Source organism: Indicator indicator, chromosome 7, assembly GCF_027791375.1.
Source record: "Indicator indicator isolate 239-I01 chromosome 7, UM_Iind_1.1, whole genome shotgun sequence".
In the NCBI taxonomy this organism is placed as follows: domain Eukaryota; kingdom Metazoa; phylum Chordata; class Aves; order Piciformes; family Indicatoridae; genus Indicator; species Indicator indicator.
Genome location: NC_072016.1, coordinates 19333697 through 19356630, shown reverse-complemented (window position 1 = coordinate 19356630; position 22934 = coordinate 19333697). Strand labels below are relative to the sequence as shown.

Genomic DNA, 22934 nt, shown 5'->3' with positions numbered 1-22934 from the left:
TGATCATGTGAGAGCAGACCCACTATTCAGATGATAAAAGGGTCATCCTAGAGACCTAACAGGGAAAGAATGCCACCTGTCTGTTGGCTTGTTCCTCAGATCAACTCTTCTGATTCTTGGAACTGAAGAGAGCTGTTATGAAAAAATAGCTGAAGATTTTCACTATGCCAGAGTCTGGTGCCATCTTCCAAGCATCTCACCTCTCTTTGCAGTGTTTTTCAACTGTGCAAACACACAAAACCAAGAACAGATTTTTACAGAGGCAGGTATCTCTCCACTTCTACCATTTCTGTGTGCCAGGGCAAAGGAACAAGACTGATTGCATTATAGAACAGAGACAGTCAAAGCAGCATAGACTTCTCATTCTTACCATTGTGCACCTACTTTCTCTGCTCAGGGATTACAGACTAAAGTGAAACCAAAATCTTTAAAGAATCAGCTGTAACTGTTTTTATCCCAGTTCTACATTGAAGTCTTTTCCCAGTGTCCAAAGACAAATCTCCATCAGTCACAAGCCAGAAGCCACAGCCTTGTGCTGCTGCAGGGCAAAAGGACCATATCTTGCAGTTCCTAGAGCTCAGACATTTTCATTTTAGCTTGGTCACTTTCTTGATCCAGGGTACATATTTGCTAACCTTGGTGTACACACCGGGAGAATCCTTCCGACCACAGCCATAACCCCAAGAAGTGATCCCCAAAATGATCCAGCGTCCATTTGACCTCTGACACATGAGTGGCCCTCCACTGTCACCTTGGCAGCTGTCTACCCGTTTATCTTCAGAGAGGTTCCCAGCACAAATCATGCGGTTAGTGAACTTCTGCCCATAACGGACCTCGCAGTCTTCCCGTGGGAGAAGAGGAACCACTCCCTGCAGCAGGGTTCTTGAATAGGACTTCCCTGGAATAGAATAGACCAGCTAGACCAATTCACATACAGACAACAGCAGTGACCTAGAGCACCAGTGCTTTGCACAAAGTCAGATATGTGTACTTTTCATGGCAAGACTGCAGCACAGAAACAGGCCAAGCTCAGCATCTCTGAACCACCAGAACTGCCAAGCCAGACCACAAAAAAGGGCTGTAAGATCAAAGAAAAGGGAAAGAGGTTGGAGAACAAGGTTAGATCAAAGGATGAGTCTTACTCCTTATTCTGCTAAAAAGTAAGAACCTTGTGCAATTTATTTCATCTCTCTGAACCTTCATTTCCTCTTCTGCAAAACAAGGACAGTGTTTTCTCAACAGAATAAATGCAGTCATATTTGTGAAGTGCCCAGTCTTCAGAGAAATTTACAAAGATGTTTCAGAGGCATCCAAATACTGTTCAATGGGAGCTCGCTGCCTCTTTGACCTGATTTGTCTCTCTTTATCACCTCAGATTTGCTCAGAACATAAGGTTCACATGCTAAGGGTTATGGTAGGTTCACAAGGTAGTAGGTAATTGCCACTCCCACTGGGAAAAACCAGGTTTGGTGCATGAGAAGGATTCTACCCACTAAGCCCCAACAGGGCTTAAGGGAGTTACATGGCTAAGTAGCTCCTTGATCTTCCCCAGACACCTCAAAGTGACACATGCAAATGATTCCGAAGGCAAATGTATACTTTCACTTAAACACTTGGGTAACAGCTAGGGAAACAGCTGGAAAGTATGGGTAAATCCCAAACCAACAGACAAGCTGCTGGGGCTATTTGCCTTTTGGCAGCAAGTCTTTCTGAACATATGCTTTGCTCCAGTCACAGCAGCCCCAGAAAGGCCCCCTTGCCCCAGTTCCTGCATTGCATCTGTTTCTCAAATGGGTGGGGACTGGACAGCTGGTTATAAAGATTTGTCTAGAATTTAAAGCTATCTCTAGACCTTGCATCCCTGTCAAGACTCCAAGCCCAGCATTTTAAAAGATCACTTTGAGAGAGTTTAGTATTTAATAATTAATTCTTTCTAGAGTATTCCCCTCTCCCTTTTGCCTCAGAAGCTCCACGGGAATGTGCTGCAAGAGGACAGGTACAGGCTGTCTCAAACCTAGTGCAGAAAACTGCTTCATAGCCCAGATGTCCCTGCAACAATATCCCAGGGAGATCAAACAAGGTGGTCTGACAGTTTCCTTCCGCCTCTAAGCCCTCACTTCACTACTACAGTATCAGGAAGAAGGCAGGAGATCATGCAAATGTAGAGGTCTCCCACAGGCTTTGCAAGCCAGCTCTACACAGGCAGTTGCCTAAGGGGTCTGTTGTGGGGAAATACGCATGTAGAAAGGGGAAGAAAGAGAGGATTATGGCCAAATGGCAGCATTTCTCACTCCCATAGCTCTGAAGAATGCTATGGCAATCCAGACTTACCCTATGGGCTCAAGAAACCTCAAATTCAGAAGAAAATACAATGGTGCAACACCTCCCTGTTCTTAACACCATGCACTGGCACAGACAATAGTATGAACATGGCCTTGACTTCTGCAGACATTAATTAATGGCCCAGGTAGGCTTCTGAACCCAGACTCCCTTACCTTTCTTGCCTTTCACAGCCCCATCACTCACCTGTGTCTCCCCAGCCAGAGATGATGCAGGCTTGCCTATTGATGTCAGACTTCTCTTTCCTGTCAGGCAGGCAGACAGGCAGAACGTGGTGATTGAAGGAGAGACAGTGTCCCTCTCTGCCCCGCATCTGGACCAGGGCAATGTCATTATCATTGCTGCCAGCCCAATAGTTCCTGTGGAGGACAATCCGCTCCACAGGCAGCTCCCTCTCAAACTCATCCTTCACACCTGTGTGGTAATCGCCTACCCGCAGCAGGTAGCGCCTCACATCAACACCAAACCTGGAGAAAAAGAGACTCAAGAGCTCAATACTCCTACTAAGGGGGAAACAGACTCGTACCAGTCTCATCTGCTACGAGACTGAACTAACTCATCACAAACTGATAAAACAGCACCAGTGCAGTACTGTAGGACCTCTTTAGCACAAGTGATAATGCCAGCTGTTGCAGTCAGTGGGTATCCCAAATCACTACCTACCATGCACAGGACTTTTTTTCCCCTACACAAAAGGCTAAAATAGTTGCAACAGGCTTGTAACCTTACCTCTTCACAGGTCCTTAAAGCATTGAAGGATAGCAAAATGCTGGTTCCCTTTAAGATGTAAAGCCTCAAAGTTAAGAGGACAGGTGTAAGCAGTGAAGCAAGCCTGTACTTAGTCATCCCCATAACTGCTCCAAGGTCACATGCACCATAACCTGAAAGTTGTGGTCCTGCTAAGCCTGGAGGATAACCTTGTATGAGGCTATCTTGTTTGTCACTACGGAGTTTGTCCTAGAGACTCCCCACTCACAAATGTACCTTTTGAAGCAGTGGGCTGCAGTCACTACCCAGCAGCTGCTGATCAGTGTTGCTCCACACAGCAGACGAGTGTCTCGATAAAACCCCTTCAACCGTAGTGAGGCCTGCCATGGCCAACTGCCTCTGAAGAAGACACAGAGGAATAATAGGTGCCACATATGCATGAGCTGTTTTCCTCTTTTCCCATCCACTCTGCCCCATGTGGGCCCAGCTGGTGTGCACTTTTCCCTGGATAGGCCCAATGGTTCAAACATCACTAGTGAAAATGTGTCAATGTATTCAGCATTTTCTAGGCTATTTCCAGAGTCTGTAGGAAAGCTGGAACCAGTTCTGGCTTTCCAAGCAATTACAAGGTAGTACCTGAGAGACTTGTTTCCACCTATGATCCTTTTCTTGCGACGGTGAAGCCGGCGCATCCCACACATGCTAGACTCTGGACCTGCACAGCAAAGTTGGGTAGATACCTTCAGCTTAAATGTCAGCAATTAATGTCACACAGCCAAATACCCTTTGTCTTTCCTAAGGACATTAATCCTCATAGCAGCTGACTGCATTGTGTTGTGCACATGGAATTCATAGAAGATTTGATCCCACAGATTTCATCAGTTTCGGTAGAAGTGCTTGGCTGCAGTATCTGCCGTGTTATGCCAGGAATGGGGTCTCTACAGCTATTTCCTCAGTAGTCTAAAACCCAGAGTTTCCTCGTAGTTATTGCTCTATGAAATGGCATGGTGTCTTGGCTGTGGGGAAGACTGCTCTGGGAGACCCTGTGTTTCTAAGACAAAAAAGTAAAACAAGGAAAAAGTAGGAGGTGTAGGACAGGACATGCTTATTTTGTAAGTAAAGTTTTAGCCAAAGAGAAGAACTACAGGGAGAAAGCACAATATCATGCAGAGATCCTTCAACTGGAGCTCCAGATTTCTGCATAGAAGAAATAGGCACAGCACCTGCTCTCGTGATCTCATGCACCTTCTCTTCCACATAGTCACAGATCACACCAGCATCCTCACTGTGCAAGCAGCTTCGAATCCTGGTGTCAGGCTTGATGCATTGCCCCAAGGTGTGCTCCATGCCACTGCACTCTATGTTGTCCAGGTGTATGGGCCCGTGGCCTTCACCAAAATAAGCCATGGCCCTGGCTTTTGCTGTACCGCTGCAATTAGAGAGAGAGTGGCTAGTATGCAGTGAACAGGAGGCAGGTGAACCTGATGCACTGACACATCTTAAGAGAAATAATATGTCACTCCGCACATAGGCAGCGGCACAGTGAGAATAGGACCCTACTTCCTCAAGCGTGTATGCCAAAACTAAGAAACGAAGCCCCCAAAAACCAGGTCCAGAAAGAAGCAATCCCACCAAGAGCAGTTTCTATCTGTAAGATGCACGTGTCAGAGCTCTTACCTGAATCCCAGTTGCCTGCAAACCACTGCAGCATCTCTATCTGTCCAGCCATCATCGCAGATACTGCCCCACTCCCCATTCAGGAATACCTCAACCCGTCCTTCCTTGGTGCTTTCTCCATCCACCAGCCTCACAGGAGGTCCTGCAGGAGAAAACACATGGGTTTCTGCAAGCACTAATACCAGGGAATGTGAGGTGAACAGACCAGGAAGTGGCACTTCCCCATCATGCAGGGCAAGAGGCAAGGTGAGTTACCCAAGCTGCCATCCGTGACTGTGTTGCTCTCTGGGGAACAGCGGATTCCCACATCCTCAGCATGTGAGCAGTCATGCTGCCCCCAGTTGCTGTGGGGACAGTCCAGGAGGGACAGCTCTGTCCCCACACAAGCCACATCATCCAGTAAGATAAAGCCTTGGCCAGCAGCATAGTCTCCTTCAGAAGCCAAAGTAGCAGGACCACTAAAAGAAGGAAACAGAATGTAACATCAGACGCATTAAAACTTATTAATCCCACAGAGAGACCTAAGCTCAGATCTAAAAGGTAACTCCCCTGCAGAGTTCAGCTGTGGTATCGTGGCCTCTTGACCTAAACCACTTAGTGACACACAGGATGGCAACCAAGCAGCTAGCACATCTCACAGATTTTCAGTATTCAGGGAGGCCTACTCTGGCCAGGACATTTTCTAGTGTCTAGTCAAAAGCACAATCATATTAGCACGGAGGGCCAGACAGATCACAAAGGCTGCTTTGCACACATGACACCAGAAACATCGATTTGGAGAAGGGCTAGCAAAGGAGGCACCAAAAATACCAACATTTAAGTAGTTCTACTTCTTTTTATAGGGACTGAAATGCACAAAGATGCAAACTTTTAGGCTCTACAAGAGATCACAAACACAGTATGCAGCCAAAATCAAAGGTAAGAATTTAATCTTTTTTTTCAGTTCATAGAGCCAAAATTTTACAAGGACATGCTAATCATATTTAAAAATCCACCCAAAAAAAACCCCAAGAAACCCCTAACGCTTTGCTGGCTCCAAGACTATAGGTATCCAAATTTTAAACCTTCCCCAAACTCATACCTGGAGGAGTGGGAAAAAAAGCATTATGAAAATTCCTAGTACTACTCTTTTTTTCCCTTGCTGTTTTTTGTTCAACTACTGAAGCAGGTGACATGTTCAGCTGACAGCGCAGAGAAGATGGCAGTGCTGAGCTGATACACCTGCAAATTTAAGGAGTGTAAAGAAAGCTCTCTGACTTGGGTGAGGTATTCATAAACACAGTATCGTCTGTTATCTGCTTTCAGAACAGGCTGTAGCAAGAGATAATAAAATATATATTTTTTCCCCTCAGAATACCAATCAATCTTTCCTGAATAATGTTAATGGTAACCCTTCTAATAAAGATAACATTGAAGGATTGAAGTACAACCTACCCTAGTGACGGGTGATGGAATTTAATCTTGAAATTAGGAAGAACAGATAGCATGCACACTCTCAAGTCCTACCTGAAGCCCAGCTGTCTGCAGACCACCTGGGCACTGATGTCTGTCCAGCCATCATCACATACTGTGCCCCAGTCTCCGTTGTAATAAACTTCTACCCTGCCTTCATGGGGGCTGTGGCCACCAGCCAGCCTGATAGTGCCCTCTGCAAAGAGTGGGAGAAAAGGCTAGCACTTAGCAGGGGAGAAGAGAAACAACCTGCACCCCACTGCTGAAATCTCTGTACGGCTCAGGAGTCAAAGAAACAAAAGACACAGACATCTGTGGGTACTCAAAACCCAAACATTCATTGCTACCAAACGTACCTATCTGTCAGGGAAGGATTTACCTCAGCCTTTTCCATACAACCTCTGGAAAGCCATGAGAACACCACCAAGCCTGGCTCCAATATATTCCTACCTTGTGCTTACTCTCTGCCTCCATATCTGGCAGCCCTTCTGGATCTGTACATAGAAACCCTGCAGGATCCTGAAGCAGTGGTGGTATCTGCTGAGCAAACTGGAGTAAGACTGGACACATCTGACTGCCATAGAGCTGCAGATCTATACCTGTGAAAGGGTCACAGGAGACCCCAGCATCTTCAATGTGGTCACAGTTTTGCTGTCCCCAGTCACTCTTCTTACACTGGTCAAGAGAAAGTTCATTGCCTGTGCATTCCACTTCATCCAGCAGGATTGGGCCAGATCCCTTCCCATAGTGAGCCCATGACAAGGCTTTTGGGTTCCCACTGCAAACAGACACCATATAAGGTACGCTCAATAAGGTAGGACATTGTTGTAGCCACTGTTCAGAGGATGGCTGCTGGACACATGCAGAGTGCACGATTCCTTAGCTGACCAATTGCATGCCACAGAAAGCAAAACAGTAACATTCCATGTGTGCCAAGAACAAAATCCTCACGTTGGCACCTTTTGATTGAACATGCTGCAGGAGCCACCTCCTTGACATGCTGGCACCTCTCACTGGGAAAAGATTTTATCTTATATATGTGGTTGGGGTTTACTGGTTAAGGATTGATAACGAGTATAAAAACAGCCACTCTGAGATTGCGGAGTTAGGGCTGCTAGGGACTTCTGCTTTTGTTAGTTCACTACTTCTGGCTAGAGCTTCAGTGTAGGGATGCTGCTAGACATATGCTTGGGACTTCTGCTAACTGCTTCATCTGTTAAGGGCTTCTAGAACTTCTTCTGTAAGTGGAACTCAGACTCTGTAATGCTGGGGATTCTACAATGCAGCGATAAAGTATTTCCGCGGAAAACTTGTGAGATTCTCTGCTCTCTATATTTCTGGAATCTTGTTGCTATATGACAACAGGATTCATGCCTTCATTCATCACCCAGTGGGGCCTGAATCGGCGAAGAAAAACAACAGGTCATGGTTTTGTACCCCCAAGATTATGCCTTGCACAGGGACTTTCCTATGCTAGGTCAGTGTCCCCCTACAGATATTTCTGACACAGTGGTGTTGCGAACTGGTTACTGGTAATTTTTGTAATATTTTGTAATATGTAATATTTTGTATTTTGTAATATGTAGCAAAAAAACATTACATTGTAAGAGGTAATATTTTGTAATTTTTTTTTTTAATTACACAAATGTAAATGTTACATTGTGATATGTAATCTTTTGTAGTATGTTACAAAAACGTGCTTGCAGCATGAACAGTTCAGACACTTGGGAAGTTTGGAGGGCAATGATGTTTCAATCTCTGTAATAGGCAAAACTCCCCAAGTTTTTTTGTTGCTGGGTTTTTGTGTGTGTGTGTGTTGTTTTTGGGGGGGTGTTTTGGTTTGGTTTGGTTTGGTTTGGTTTGGTTTGAGATCCAAAGGGCCATCAGTGAAACTGGAAGTGCTCCAACTTAACCAAGTAAATAACTGTAGCTTCCATATGGAAATGACCATGACAAGCCAGCACTGTGGCCAGGAAGATTTGCATTAGGACATGCATGCAAAAATAACAAACAAGGATAAACCACAAACAAACCTGGGGCAGGGATGCACCAACTGTTTTTTTCAGAGCATAAACCTATATAACTGACAGGAATTAAGTACAAATTCCATTATAGGATGACCAGTCCAGGATTTCTGTGTATCTCCTATAGAAAGGGCTGGTACTATAGCAAAGGGCATGTTCTCATGTTCTTCATTTTGCCTACTTCTATTATGACTCCATGATACACAGCAGGGGAAATTACCTGAGTCCCAGCTGCCTACAGACTACTTCAGCATCCCGGTCATCCCACTGATCATCACAGATGGTACCCCACTTGCCATCATGGTAGACCTCCACTCGCCCTTCAAAGCTCTCCTTTCCCCCAGCTAAACGCAGTGGGGTAGCTACACCTGTACTTCAAGGAAAGGAAAGAGAGCACAAGAGAACAAAACAGAGACAAAGCACATCCAGCAGTTCAGAATGTAGAACTGTTCACCAGCCAGAGGAGCTTTTGAAATGCTTGTCCCACCCTACCAGATCCTCCCCTCTAGACCCTCCAGAAGCATCTGATTGCAGTCCACAGTACTGGGTACTGCCAGTCCAGGGATGGTTCTTTAACTGGCTGCTATGGTGACAAGGATTTTGCTGCCTGAAGACATAAAACTGGTTTGATAGAAAGGGGATGTGGTGATTAAGCAACAGCCAAAATGTCAGTGATAGTAGAAGTATGCCCACTCTGAGTATTTGGTACTGGGAAAGGATGGATAATTTTCCACTGGAAGGAAGATAGCCACCTGTATAGCAGGTGAAAGAAGTATGTGCTCCAATGTTTTGCTCCTCACAGCTTCATGACCTTAGATTGTACATCTTACCAAACACTGATGCAAGAAACAGAGAGCAAATCTTCCCTGGAGATTTACCTTCTGGAGGGACACAAGTTACCATGGCACTCCCCTGGTTACAAGCTCCTGACATAGCTTCCCGATAGCCACATTGCAGCAGTGCTTTCTCATTGCCACGGCAGTTTGCTGACTGCATGTGCAGGGGCACATGCCACAGTCCAGGGTGATTCTTCTTCCCAGCTGTGCCGATCTCACTGGTACAGAGAATGCAAGAGAATGATGAAATGTCCTAGCACTGCTTGACTTGCAAGTTCCCCTCAATGCTTATGACTCTCCAGTCTAATTGTGCCCAGTTATTAGGAGTACATAGAGTGTTGGCCGTTTACAGTCTAATGGGAAAGCACAAGCAAGCACAAAGCACTTCCCACCACTTAACCCATTTTGTGTTCCTACTGACTACAGCAAATTTGGTCTGGCCAGAAACAGCAAGCTTGTCTGAGTGATAAACAAACCCAGGAAGAGACTGAAACATCTAAATATCTGAATAACCTTCTTCCTTCTCTGTGGACCTTATCTCCTTGCTATTTGGAAATTGAAAGTTATAAACCCCACATTCTCAAAGAAGGTTTGACTCTCAAATCTTCTATTAGACCACTACAAAAACTCCAGCTGGTAATACTAAAAAGGGGATATGACCTCACAGCTCACTTATCACAGTCTGGAGCATCAAGCAGGAACTACTGGTGTGAAAAAAATCTTGCAAATGTTAACTGGGGTTGGGCATAGCCATTGAAAGAAAACAGTATGAAAGGACCCTGGGTAAGTGGGAAATCAGCCCACAAAACAAACTTCTCTTGCCCAGCCAACACACTGTGCCAGAGTCACTGTAACCACAGAGGCTGTTCCTTAAAGGCACATGGGCATGTAACTCTGACAACCAGACTGAGGTTCCCACCTTAGACCTAGTTGTCTGCAGACAACACTGGCATCCCAGTCAGTCCAGTGGTCAGCACAGATGGTGCCCCAGAGTCCACTGAAGTACAGCTCCACACTATTATCTTCAGCCAATCTCACAGCACCTTCCAAAAGACAGGGCGGGGGGAAAAAAAACATTTGTTGTCTTCTGATGGAGGTTTCAGACCAGCAAGTCTTGAACTCATATGTAGCTGAACTGAACTGCACTTGGCTTCTCTCATTTCTATTTTGCTGGTGCTGTCACTGAAGTAATTTGTACAAGGAGTGGCACCCTCCTGGTTCCTGTGGTGGCTGCTTGGGAGGATGGGTGGTGATGTATTCTTTCCAGAGACATGGTAATGGAAGAAGACTTGGCTTCTGCCACAGCTCCTGCATTCTCCTTCCATGAAATGGAGATGGTTTTCCACGCTACCTTGAACAGGTGTATGGAAAAGGCAGGCTCTCTAATTCCTTCTGACATTCCACTGATTTACTTTCCATCAGCCACCTCACCTATGAAAGCTGATCTTACTACAGCTAGATGTTCAGTAACAGCAGGTGAATTCTCTTTAATTTCTCTAAGAAAATCAAGTGCCAGTGTAAATGTCCTTTCAATTCCCACTGCACCACAAATATCTACCACTGTTTAGAATGCACATCTCCTCGCTCAGTTATGTGTTGGGAGAAGGATACACTTTCTGCCTGTAGTACCTAAATACAAACATGCAATACAACTACACTTCTTTCCCTCACTTTAATGAGGCCATCTTTGAAAATGCTTCCACTGTCAAGGGAAAAAGATGTGGTCATTTCACTTATTAAACCGGTATGGCATTTGTTCTGCAAAACATGGGAAAAGCAAAGAAGGTCAGAAAACAGGAGGACAAATAGAACATTTTCAAGGAGAGTTCAGCTCCCTTGCATGTCTCAACATGAGCAGCAGTTCTTCTGTCAGCTGTGAGGAATCCTAAGGAAAGCCCATGACCTACCTTATAACAGATTTGTTGTATTTAAACTACTGCACTTACATGAGGAGAGCTCTGATATGGATACTTAAGGAACAAGAGTGGGTTGTTTTCCACATAACTTATGTTATGCCACTTACAAAACAGTTTAGCAGTTAAAAAAAAAAAAACCACACACCAACAACACAAAACCCCACAAAACTCTCCTTGTATTGAGAATAAAAACATCTATACAAGCATTTATGGCCACAGTAGCTTAAATCCACCCCCTGCTCTATACAGACATTCTTCTTCCACACAGGCTCTAGTCCTAAGTATTTTGACAATTTGAGAGGGTTATTGTACAGTGCTTCTTTCACAGTGTGTCCCACCTGCTGCTTGTATATCTGTGCAGAACACATTTTGGGCCTGAACCCCTGAGACAGTGCAGCTGGGGACACACAGCAGCCCTTACCTCGGTTACAGTCGCAGTTAGCCCAGCCGATGGCCCCCGATGCAAGCCGGTAGAAGCACCAGGGTGTCGTTCCTCCATCCGGGTTCCTGCAGTAGTTGTGGTCCCCCAAGCCACGGTCTGGGTACTGCTGAACATAATCAGGGAACTCTGCCCAGCTGAGGCACTCTGCCCCAGCCTCAGTGACTGCCAGGTAGCCACTGTAATACCCAAGTGGTCCAACGCTGCACACATTGGATGCTGGACATGAGAAGGCAGCTGTTAGCATCACTTATGATACCACACACCAAAGCTAAGACAACATGTGAGATACCAGCTGATCCCCTGAAACACCTCCAGTGTCTGCAGTCTTGTTACTTGACTGATTTCAACTCTATCACTCTTGAAGGCAGCTGTTCAAAGGCTGTTTGTAATATGCTCTGTCTACAAACTAAATTGATTTGGAAGTCATTACCTGTCCACATAGACCTTTGAAATGTGCTAATTCCGAACCCAAATATGGACAATTTCAACTAGTTCCCATTATTGTTTATTTTAATAAATGTATTCACTTACTCCAAAACAGCACTTGAGCTTGGCACACACTCCTCCACTTCCTTCCCCACCTGCTTTAGCACCTGAATAAGATACTCTTAAATTTGATCCTAGGCTTTTTAGAAGATTAGTTGCCTGTCTAAATTGATTGAAACTAAGAAGAGTTTAAAATTAGATATAATTTCATTCTGCAAATCAGAAAAGTCAGAAATTATACATGTTCCCTAGACACACTCACATATCACCTGGATATGGGGGAAGGGAAGTGCAGGTGTCAATGTTCCAGACCAGTGCCCATGCGAAATATCTCATACAAAGAAAACTCAACAATTTATTTAATATGGTCTTTAACAAAAGAAGAAAATTGTCCATTCATGACCCTTAAAGATGGAAACCAAAACCAGATTCTGTATGAGGGTGGGCTTCTGCATCCATGGCATGGGAAAAGCAAACTCAGAAAGGGTAACAGTTACAGTTCTATTCACTGAATAAACAAAAAGAAGCCAACAGTTTCAGAAAACTTTTCTGCCATAAAGACACATATGGCAAGGAGTAAGGGTACAAAGAAACTTTGCTTCATGCATTCTAGCCACTGTCAAGGCCAGATGGGGTGACAGCTGAAGATTAACTGCAAGGTGCAATAATGAGAAGCAGTTACAGGTGGGTGTCTGGAAAATACACTGTGCACCTTGTATCAACTAGGACCCTCAGAATGTATGAGAATTCAGTAATTATTACAGCAGAGAAAAGGTGAGTATGCAAAAAGGGCTGAGGCAGAGAAAGAAACAAAAGGAAAAGAACACTTGGGAGGAGTAGCAAACTGCAAGAGAAAAGAAAGTGGTCAGGCCATGTTTGGGAAGGAAATAAACAGACATTAAGGGAGAAGAAAAGACTCAAGAAGCAATGGAAATAAAGGAAGAATGCCAGGTACCCGTGGTTCATCATACCTGCGGTCTCAGATCACCACTGCAGGAAAGAATCTGCCTGTTGACTGAATTACTAACTTCTTGTTCTTACCTGCACTCTGCAAATGGTTCTGGCTGGGCTGGGATCCCAGGAAAGCCTGGGAAAAGAAACAGAGCAAAAGCAGACAGATGATTATCCAGTGAAGTAAATATGGGCACGTCCTAAAATCAGCTCAGCCTTTTACTGCTTTAGGCAAACACAGCCTAGTAACCAGCCTCTTCTCCACTCTCCCCATTGCTCCTCTTCAAATCCAATCACAGCTCTGCCCACTAACAGCAAAATGAATAATTACAGCCTGCAGAGATTTACCCTTGATCTAAACAGTACATTACAGGGCCCTGCTTGTTCATTTCCAGTAGAAATGGAAGCCTGAGTGAGATGCCTAGGGAAAGAAAAGCTAGTTGAAAATATTGCTACCAATAAGAAAAATAATGAATGAACACTCATTCTCTCTCTGTTCATAGCATAAGCCATCTGTGGCCACTGCAGCAAACAGAGATATATCTACATGATGCAATAATGCTCCCAAGGATCTCTGTTAAAATAGCAATAGTGCAAAGTGCAAGACACCTAAAGAGGAAAATCCAGTAAAACTTTGTGAGTATTTTGGTATTAATAGATGAGAATATGATTCTGATGTATGGTACTATTATCCAAATAGGGTGAAATAACTAAAAACAAAAAATACAAAGCAAAGCCCCAAGGAAGTAGGCCCAAAACTACATTTCCTCTTATAGGCAGTTTTTTCAGTAGTTATAATTTGACTGCTGACTTAAGAGATAGGGATCTCCACTCGACACAGTTGGTGTGCAGGCAGGTGCAGAATCTTCATAGATCCAGAGTAAAAAGAAGAAACTGTACATGCTTCTGCCAGCTCCTTGTAGTTTAATTATTGTCTAATTATTTTTAATGAACATTTCAAGTACTTTTATATGACCAAGGAGTCATAATTCACAGAGAAGAATTATGTTTGTAAAGAACACTAGCTACTGGAATTGGTTCTGGTTTTCTTCAAAATGCATTAATTTTTCTTCTCTAACTTCCCTAGAAAAAGGGAAAAGTAAAATTTGGAATGAAAAAAATCCACCTCTGGAATAAGCAAAGACAGTTCCTATAGGTACTTGACAAGAATAACACCTACTCATGGCAGATGTCATTTTCAAATCAAGTTTATGAATATGGTCAAACTCCAGCATCACCCTCCAGAAGTCAGAATGTGACACTGTGTATTGAAGATGAATTCCTGACATGGTTCACAAACAGCAGCAGATCATATCTCAGGTGTGTATGCACAAGGGGGTGCACAGATAAAACAGTATTGAACTGAAAAAAACCCGAAAAATCTCCTCAGCCAAAATCCCATCTATCTGTATGTATCAGGATCTTGCAAGCCCACATAATGGTCTGTGAACCAACAATGATGAAGGTCTTCACCAAGGATCTCAAAGTTCTTTGCAAAGAGAGGAAAACAAGCTAAACTACACTTTTGTGGCTGCACCAAACAGGTGACTGAGCCACAGTCCAGGTCCTCTGACTCGTAGCTTTTACTGTACGCTTGCACACATGTGTAAACTTGAAGGTGATACAGAGATGGGTTGGACTAGTAACAGACTATATGCAAAAGTCTGAACCTGCTCTTCCTGGAGATGCACGAACTGCAGTCCAAGTAACATTAGTTGCTGCCAGCTGCTGCAGCAGCTTCCACAATCCCCCAGTGTTGACCATCAGCATATTTTAGCGCCAACAGCCTGTGCTGCAGTCGTCACCCCAGGTCTGTATAGCTATAAATCACCTGTACACAACAGTGACTGGGGTAATAAGACAATCAGCAACGAACAGAAACAAAAGATCTCTCCTGCCAGGGTCACTGCAGTGCCTGGGAAACATAGGAAACCTGAGCCAAAGCATCTGCAAGCCCTCGTGCATCCTGCTTTCTGTCCTGTTCTGAATTTCCTATGCACAATGAAATAAATCCCTTCCTGAGCCTCCAGCCTAGAGACCACAGCTGCCTAGATGCTTCGGAAAACATATTCAAGTAACAACAAGATCCACCTATAGTGAAGATATTGAAAGAACTGTGTAACTTCTTACAAGTAAACAGAAGAATAACCGTTTCTTACCTCTACACATCTGAGACAGGATAACAGACTGGAAAGCTTTACAAGGAGCACTACTACTACTACTGCTTTGGGGATCTCCATCCCTACTGTACGAGTGGACAGAAGCTCTTCAAACATCGCATTCTGGTTCAGCTGCCGCCTGCTCCTGGAGCTCTGTAGCTGGCTTTCCCCAGGTGCAGGGCACTAGCCACTCTGCACTGGAGGGAGTGAGCTGCCTCTTCCATTTCCATGCAAGGAAAGGGATGTGAAGCAAGGCATCAGCGTTCCCAGCAGCATCCTAAAATTTCACTTTCTCCTTCCTCTCATCTCCTCGATTCGTCTCTTCGGAAAGGGGAAAAAGTGGGGAGAGAAAATAAGAAAGAACATGCCCCAGAATTTTTGTGGCACTCTTTAAACACTAGAGGCAAGCGCAGGCGGGTGGGGCGCAGCCCTCAGCAGCTCCCGCACCCCGTTGTCCCCTCCCTCTCCCCCTGTCTAGGTACGAGTTTCTCCCGGTGCCAGCCTCCGCCTCCGCGCCCCCGCAGCCCGGCGGCCGGGCCACCCGCTCACCCCCCGCCGCATTGCCTGCAATCGCTGCTGCCTCTGCCTTCTCTGCCCGGGGAGCAAAGCCTACAGCCACGGCGGGGAGCGCCCTGCTGCAAAACCTCCAGCATCAAACTGGAAAACGGCTTGTGCGCACGCACGGAACGGAGATTACACTTGTTGGAAGGAATCTGGACTTTATCCCCCCCACTGCTGCCTCCTCGATTAGCTGCTTGCAGCTTCCCGAGGTCAAACTCTCCTCAGATTTGAACCCAGGTAAACGGGACCTAGAAAATTTTTACGTAAAGCAGCTTTCCATGGAAAACCCACAGGTAGCACCACCCTCTCGAGGGCGCGTTCCCAGTTCTCAGACCGGCATCTTGCTCTCATGGGTATTGCTTCCAGGGACCTTTTCCGTGAAGCGTCTCCTTGACCTTGGGCTGTAAAGTTTCCACTTGATTGCCTAGGATGATTTTCAGAGGGCTGATCTTTATTGTATTGCTACCAACAATCCTATGAATTTTTATTTTTTTGGTGTTTTCAGCATACTGCTCCTTCACATGAACTAGGGTTAGTTAGGCTTTGATCCATCCGAACCTATTCAGTTGTAGCAATTTCTGAAATTAAATGTTCCTTGTGCTGCTCCTCAGCTCAATCTAGTGGGCATTTCCTGTATTTATATTCTGATTTTGGAGGTATTAACTCCTGGTGTTCTGCAGCATGAAACAGGAAGGTCAGCTGAAGAAATGAGCTCACTTCAGGCCAAGGCTGCTGAGCAGCGTTTCCAAAGACACCTTCAGCATAAACACAAGGAATGGACTGAGAAAGAGGCTTTTTGTCAAGCAAATGGATTTTTTTCTTTCCTCCTTTATTGCTCATTACTTCACATGACAGTTTTGTGTTGCCTCATCCCCAGTAACTCATCAAATGCAAGGAAATGCCACTACATGCTGGATCTTTACAGAAATTACTGAGTGGCAGAAGGGAGTCCTTTCTGGAGTGGATTTGTATCACAGTGCCTTCTGGGCACAGTGGATTTGGCCAAGAATTACACTTAATTAGATGCAAATCTCCTATATCCTCATGGTGAAGGAGAGAGATGATCAGGGCAGTAGAGGATGGAAATAGCTTCAATGCTACTGCATGCCGTAACTCTGAGACAGGTGGTTGATGCCCCTTCAGAACTCCCATAAGATGCTTTAGCCCTCTGACACATACCAATAGGGTTTAAAACTTCTACCAAAGAACAGGATCTCACAGTAGCTTGTAAGTTACTTCCTTCTCAAGACATGGCTTTCCTAGATAGTGATTCCTAGGCAAACTGATTTTAAAGGAAACACAGACCAGTGCACTAAAACCAACATAAGTCCAAGTTTGGTATTCAATTTTTGGAGGAATGACAAAATGTGCAAAGAGTATAGTGGGTTTTTCAGCCATCTCCTCTGTGGTGGGTCCTCTTTTGGAACTATTTCCTTCTTGCTGGGACTCCTCCTGGTTTTCTGGCACATGTAATCATGTTTTCTTGAGAGGTGGATCTGAGATTCTCAGAAGCTTATGGGAATATGGCCTTCTCTGAGGTAGAGAGAGGATGACCAAGAAGGAAATTATACCAATGTAAGTAACTACATCAGTTTAGATAGACCATGTACCTAAAGAGAAGGTAAAACAGATCTTGAACTTTCTTGTGTGGGGAAGTTTGAAGTTGTCATAAATACCCAAGTTCATTACAAATCAACTTCTCACCTTGACACACAGTTCTGTAAGTCTACAATTCCCTACAGAGTGTCTTGATTTTTCCAGCTTATTTGGCATTGACCCTTCTGAACAAAAAGCACAATCTCCTAAAATATTCTTGGCTCTCTGAAATTCTATCTATTTCTCCTGAACTGGCAGGACTACTATTCCTCAAAATGAGCTGAAATGTCAATGCTTTCTCCAGAAAAGATCTCCAGTGAAAGCCTAAGAAGAGAGGTAGTTTATAGCAAACATACCCAGAGCTGGTATAATACTCAAACTTTAAGGAACAGGAGTAAGATCAAGGAATTCCAGCAGATTTGCTTAAATCCTACAAATCCGACTTAAGAACAGCTAGTCGGCTTTTGTTTAATTCTTTCCCCACCACGCGATGGCATACAGGTCTCTGCAGCAATGTTCTTAACCAGCAAGCTCAGCTGGGATCACCAGACCCCACCCATCTTTTATTCCCCATCAACAGTATCGTGGGGTGGTGCAAGCCCTGAACTCAGAAAAAACAGAATTATTCACTGCCATTACACACATGAACTATTAATAGAATGATCCCAAATATCAGCATGTCACAGAACATATTCAATATAAGCTTAATAGTGAGATATGGGGAAATGGCAGTAGCTCAAATTGCAAAGGACAACTAGTAAGCAGAAGGTTTTTGGTTACAGCATGGGCTGCTAAGCCAAAAGAACCTGGGTGCATCTGCAAAGCATTTTCTTTTCTTCTTACTCTGAATAAGTGCATTCCTTTAAGGACTGGAAAACCTTAGCATAGTAATTTCAAGCTTACAGTAGACACAAAGAGTCAGAAAAAAATCCCAAACAACTGAATTTGTGAAACTCACTGTGAAGCAGTAAAATTGAAAAATAGCTTTTCAGATTGGTAGGATGTCAAAACAACAATGGCCTGTCTCCCTAAGAAACAAAGATAATCAATTAGCTCTCCTTTTCAGAGTGTCTTTTGGACTGAAAATGCAAAACATCACAGAACCAAAGTATTTTCCAACATTTAGATGTGAACATCATATTTTTAATGACCCCAAGTCCTCTGAAAGACCCAGTTATGCAATAACAGCAACAACAGAATAAGATACCTGTAGGACAGCCCACTAATGAACCATTTTAAGCAACAATCAAACGAAAACTGCTTCAATAACTTGAAAGTATACACTTGTGGTGAACAGCTAACAGCCTGAGGCTCCAGCTCCATACAAATGCTACAGTCACATACGGGCAATCACACTCTGTGTATGCCAGATTCCCCTCTTACTCTGCTTTTTCCTCTTTCCCCAAAGAATTAGCTATAGAAATTTATCATTAGTTCTCTGGGGCACTGCACTTTTCGTACCAATTAAGGCAAGTAGTACCAGGTATTGGTACTAGAACAACAGGGACCTGCATACACTTTTGTGGTACTCTAGTGGGAAAAAAAAAATCACAAATCAAAACAAATAATTAATTACGATTTCAGTATCAGTCCATGCTTGAGCTTTCTCTCCCCATTTTTATTTTTTACCACAAAATTTTAAAATTTTGTTGTAGCCTAGGAGTCACCCAAGCCAAACAACAGTCTTACGTTATTTTATCACAGTATAGACCACATAATTGATCTGTTGTGGCACCATGTGTCCTACCTGCAAATCAGAGGGCCTAAATCACAAGTTTCCAGGTTAAAGTTCTATTCGATCCTTACCAATGTATTGTGTATTAACAAGGTATTTTGCTAGAGATTTCTTCCTCATTTTACAGCCCTCTTCTACAGCAGCAGGCATTAAAAAAATTTCAAGAACCAAATTGTGCATTTAGGAGTATGAGTCATGAATTTACTGTCAGTTTGAAGGTGGGTCAATGTCTGGGCCTCAGCACTTTTTGACAGCAGCTCAGAAACTAAGCAGGAAGCTTACACATGAGGAAAAGTCATCTTGTAACTGTTAGAAAAGGCATTTGCATGCATTCCTGAGGCTAGCTGAACAACACACTCCAACGACCCTAATTCTACAAGGCCCAAGAACATCATGAAGAGAGTCAGCTGATGGTTCAGACAGATGCTTTTGACTCTGGAATCAAAAGTGCTGTCAAGATCCACACAGCAATGCTGACAGGTACCAGTTGACACCAAATGCTCACTCAAGTTTACTTCTCACTTTTTTGCTACAAACTCCAACTTTAATTGCTAGCTTACAGTCTCTTTGGCAAAGCTTATTATACATAACGTGTGATTTGAGGAAACCTCCTTAGGAGCTTGTTCACTTTGCTTGAAGACAAGTTTCCCTTGTCCTCATTTTGATTCTTGCGCTCCTTCTGAAAGAGAAAAAGAAACCTCCAAGTATTATCTCTGTTTATATGCAGTTGACACCAACCTCTGAACCAACCAACTTCTAATTGTCCTGGGATGTTTCTTTTAGAATAATACTATTTCTTTAAGGAACACTTACAATAGCACTGGATTAATCACAAGTAATTAATGACACACCAGCATCTTGCAAGCACTATTACTGTTTCACGTTCTTAGTAAACGATAATGTAAACTTATAGTAAGTAGTATTGTAGTATTTTTTCTTTTTAATTTCTGTTATTCAATTTCATTCTTAGTAATCTATCAAATTAATTGTGGACATTTTTCATTTATGCTGTCTGACAGTAAATAATTATTTAATAAATTACAGTACTATTACTGAAAATTGAAAAAAATTGACATCACTGTATAAGGTCAAGTTTAGTACATATACCTTTAGTCTGCTTTTGAAACTGTCTTGATTTCAAGTTTATCATACAGCTAGACACGTCTCATTTCCAAACAGTATGAAATTTGTTTTTCAAGAAAATGTCTAACCTTCAAAGCTAGAAAAAGCCTAAAACGACTCTTAATTTTCAGATAATTGAGAATATCTGTAACTGCATCACATAACCTGAAAATTCTGTCTGTTACGAATGGTAAATCCTGCAACACCTTGTCTCCATTCTCACCCCTGCAAGCACAGAACTATTTACAGCTTTAAGACAGATTGGAATTTGAGAATACTAACTTACCACTTTCCTCCACCATCTAGATAAGACAGGTATTGCACTGGTACTTGAGTCAGCTATTTTTTAATTTCAGCAATCAAAGCAGGTACAGAAACTTAGCTACACTGTGCAACTCTCCAATCACAGTATAATTGAAATCTCACACCATACAAATCACTGTTCTACTTAACAGCTCCAAATTGTACTCTCATTAAAAACTACTATTTAATATGAAGCAGAGCACTGACTGTTACTGCTTCATTATTGCTAAACTTTAGAGATTAAAAACTGGAATGGATTGAAATAAATGGCCTAACTTAGGGTCAGTTGACAGTAACTGAGACCTGCTTCAAGAAGCCAAAAAAACTCCATATATAAGGACTACATGTGAGTACTGTTTAATCCTTCATTACAACATGCCAAATATCCAGTCCCTTCCTCCAGTCCTTTAATTCCTATTTAATTTAACTTCTTCATTCAAAAAGGAGGGCATGTTTGATCTACTTTACCCTGCATTCCTTCTACAGTTTGAATGGGTTATAACACAAATCACGTTGCTGAGAGAACATTATTACTATTGCCACATAAAAAATGATTGAGGGCTTCTTCCTTCCCTGCTATTAGCCGTTAAGAACATAAGGGAGGTTTTAATTACTTCTGCCTTTGCCACACAGTCGTAGAATGTCCGGATCTCTTCAGCACAAGCCGTATCATTGAAGTCATTCTGTTTCCAGCAGGCCATCATTACTGACATCTCTGTGATGCACGTCGCCTCTAGAACGGAAATACATAACCAAACATCTCAGGCGTTTGGGATTTCAAGCTCCACAATACATAAAACATCTCTGTGGAGATTTAAGATAGAGTAGAGGCAGTTGCGGAAAAAAATTACTGAAGATTTCATCTTTGTTTGGTGTAGAAATGTTGCTAACACAAAGATTAGCACCATTGCAGCCATGTAATATCTGACTGAATTCTTAAGTAAATACTGTGCTAAGATGTAGCAAAGTATTTCACGTGTATGATTTGTACACAGAATATCACAAGACACAAGTTCAGGGCCGTTGTAGGAGAAAGTAATCTTTTCAGAAGAGCCCATTGCTGATTCTTTGGCACGAACCAAACTCCTGTGCCCGCTGCTGCCCTGCAGAGCGCAAAGCTCTTGTGAGCATCAACTCGACCAATCTCTGACACCACCACGACCCTCTCAGGGTAAAGCCACAAGAGACCGGTGGGACAGCATTCGAGGACAACGCTGGAATGCCCTCTGGCGGCGGGTCTACCACACGAGGGCTGAGGGCCTAGCCTCACTTCATCCCGGGCCGTCTAATCCCCAGAAAGGAGCATTTAACGGCCTCGAACCGGGAACTCACCTCCCGCCTGCTCCCTGCGGTTCGCTACCTTGTTGGCTAGCACCAGCGGCCGGATCGGGCGGATAGCCGGGGGCCGCTTCCTCTGCCGCCACTGCCCGGACAGCCAGCGAGTGACCCACACCGGGTAGACGGGTGCCGCCATCTTCTTCCTGAGCGGCCCCGTCGTCCCGGGCCCGCCCCCCGGCGAGCGCCTGCGCAGCCCCGCGCTCCAGAGGCGTGCTGCGGCCTCCGCACTGTGGCAGCAGCTGCGCGCCCGTGGCGGCGGAACGTTATCACCCCCTTAACAGCAAATCAGCCCGTCCTGTTCCTCCATGCAACGGTCAGAAACACGAAATAACTTACTACAGTTTGTTAGATGGAAGCACCCAGTAACAACTTGCATGCCAAAAGGTTTTCTGCAGCAGTGAACTGTTAGCCACTGGACACGGGAAATGAAAAATACTCATAGTAGTCACTGAATAAGCTGTCTTACTGTATCAGGACTCATTCAGGCATCAACTATCTCCCTTGTGCACTAGAGGGCCGATGAGGAATTGGTATTCTACAGGAAGAACAGTTATATGTTTGGACCATATACAGAAGGACAAACCATAGGCACTGGGAACAAATGTGGGGAGTTTTCACAGAATATTGTTTGGATGAAAATACATTCAACTTCCTAGTTACAGAAATAAAAACCAAAGCACACCCCTTGCCTCCAACCTAGTCAAGGAAGTGAACAAGACACTGGAAATTTTGTTATCTTGAACTAAACATCACCGGACCTATACCAGAATATTCTGTCATTATAGATTTAATTGCATCTGCATGACAGTATGCTCTGGTATGTCTGATTCTATAACTATTTTTGTGTTATTTTTTAAGTAGTCAAATTGAGAATATGAGAAGACCTTTTCAAGTAAAGAAAAGATTTATTTTGGTTCTTTTTAGAAGCGTATTTCCATCTCTTTAGTTCAAATTCAAACAGTCTGGAAGTTCTAAAACATTTTGGTAAGAGAGAGATTTCTCTACTTCCACTTTTTCTGATGGAGCAGGAAGTAAAGTATCGTTTGTTCTTGGATAGCAGTGCAGAAGAAAAACAAGCTGACACCTTCAAAATAGGCTAGAGTGCTGGCATCCTGCAATTCTACACATTAGAAACCCTGTAAATTCAAGACAGAGAAATGAAGTACTTTGCAGGACTCCACGCAAGTTTCACCTACTCTTGGTTTTGTTTCTTTTCCTGTACCCCTATGGACACCCCCTTTCCTCTGTTGCATTTGCCTGCTGCAGCTACTAACTAGATTTACGCAAG

At 43.7% G+C, this 22934-nt stretch overlaps 2 protein-coding genes across 2 annotated transcripts; both read right to left on the bottom strand.

The window, feature by feature from the left end:
• Nucleotides 1-587: 587 nt before the first annotated feature.
• Nucleotides 588-15072, bottom strand: LOC128967982 (neurotrypsin-like). The gene is made up of 15 exons (XM_054382300.1): nt 14992-15072; nt 12923-12968; nt 11375-11611; nt 9957-10080; nt 9080-9255; nt 8422-8569; nt 6777-6955; nt 6232-6373; nt 4981-5183; nt 4726-4867; nt 4272-4477; nt 3685-3763; nt 3325-3447; nt 2527-2807; nt 588-898 (listed from the first exon to the last, which is right to left on the bottom strand). Exons 1-15 carry the CDS (start codon nt 15070-15072, stop codon nt 588-590), a joined length of 2478 nt encoding a protein of 825 aa, XP_054238275.1.
• A 3198-nt stretch (nt 15073-18270) lies between these two features.
• On the bottom strand, nt 18271-21782 carry CHCHD1 (coiled-coil-helix-coiled-coil-helix domain containing 1). Its single transcript, XM_054382397.1, has 3 exons — nt 21641-21782; nt 20923-21041; nt 18271-19562 (listed from the first exon to the last, which is right to left on the bottom strand). Exons 1-3 carry the CDS (start codon nt 21780-21782, stop codon nt 19464-19466), a joined length of 360 nt encoding a protein of 119 aa, XP_054238372.1. The 3' UTR covers nt 18271-19463.
• Nucleotides 21783-22934: the final 1152 nt, after the last annotated feature.

Coding starts and splice junctions, on each gene's coding strand:
- LOC128967982 (XM_054382300.1), bottom strand. CDS start 15,072: ATGGAGATCCCCAAAGCAGTAGTAGTAGTAGTGCTCCTTGTAAAGCTT. Junction 5,184..6,231: donor TGCAGACAGCTGGGCTTCAG/GTAGGACTTGAG, acceptor TCCTTCTTTTAG/TGGTCCTGCTACTTTGGCTT. Junction 2,808..3,324: donor GCAGCCCACTGCTTCAAAAG/GTACATTTGTGA, acceptor CTTTTTCTCCAG/GTTTGGTGTTGATGTGAGGC.
- CHCHD1 (XM_054382397.1), bottom strand. CDS start 21,782: ATGGCGGCACCCGTCTACCCGGTGTGGGTCACTCGCTGGCTGTCCGGG. Junction 21,042..21,640: donor CCGCAGGGAGCAGGCGGGAG/GTGAGTTCCCGG, acceptor TTTCCGTTCTAG/AGGCGACGTGCATCACAGAG. Junction 19,563..20,922: donor ACTGTGTGGCAAAGGCAGAA/GTAATTAAAACC, acceptor TTTCTCTTTCAG/AAGGAGCGCAAGAATCAAAA.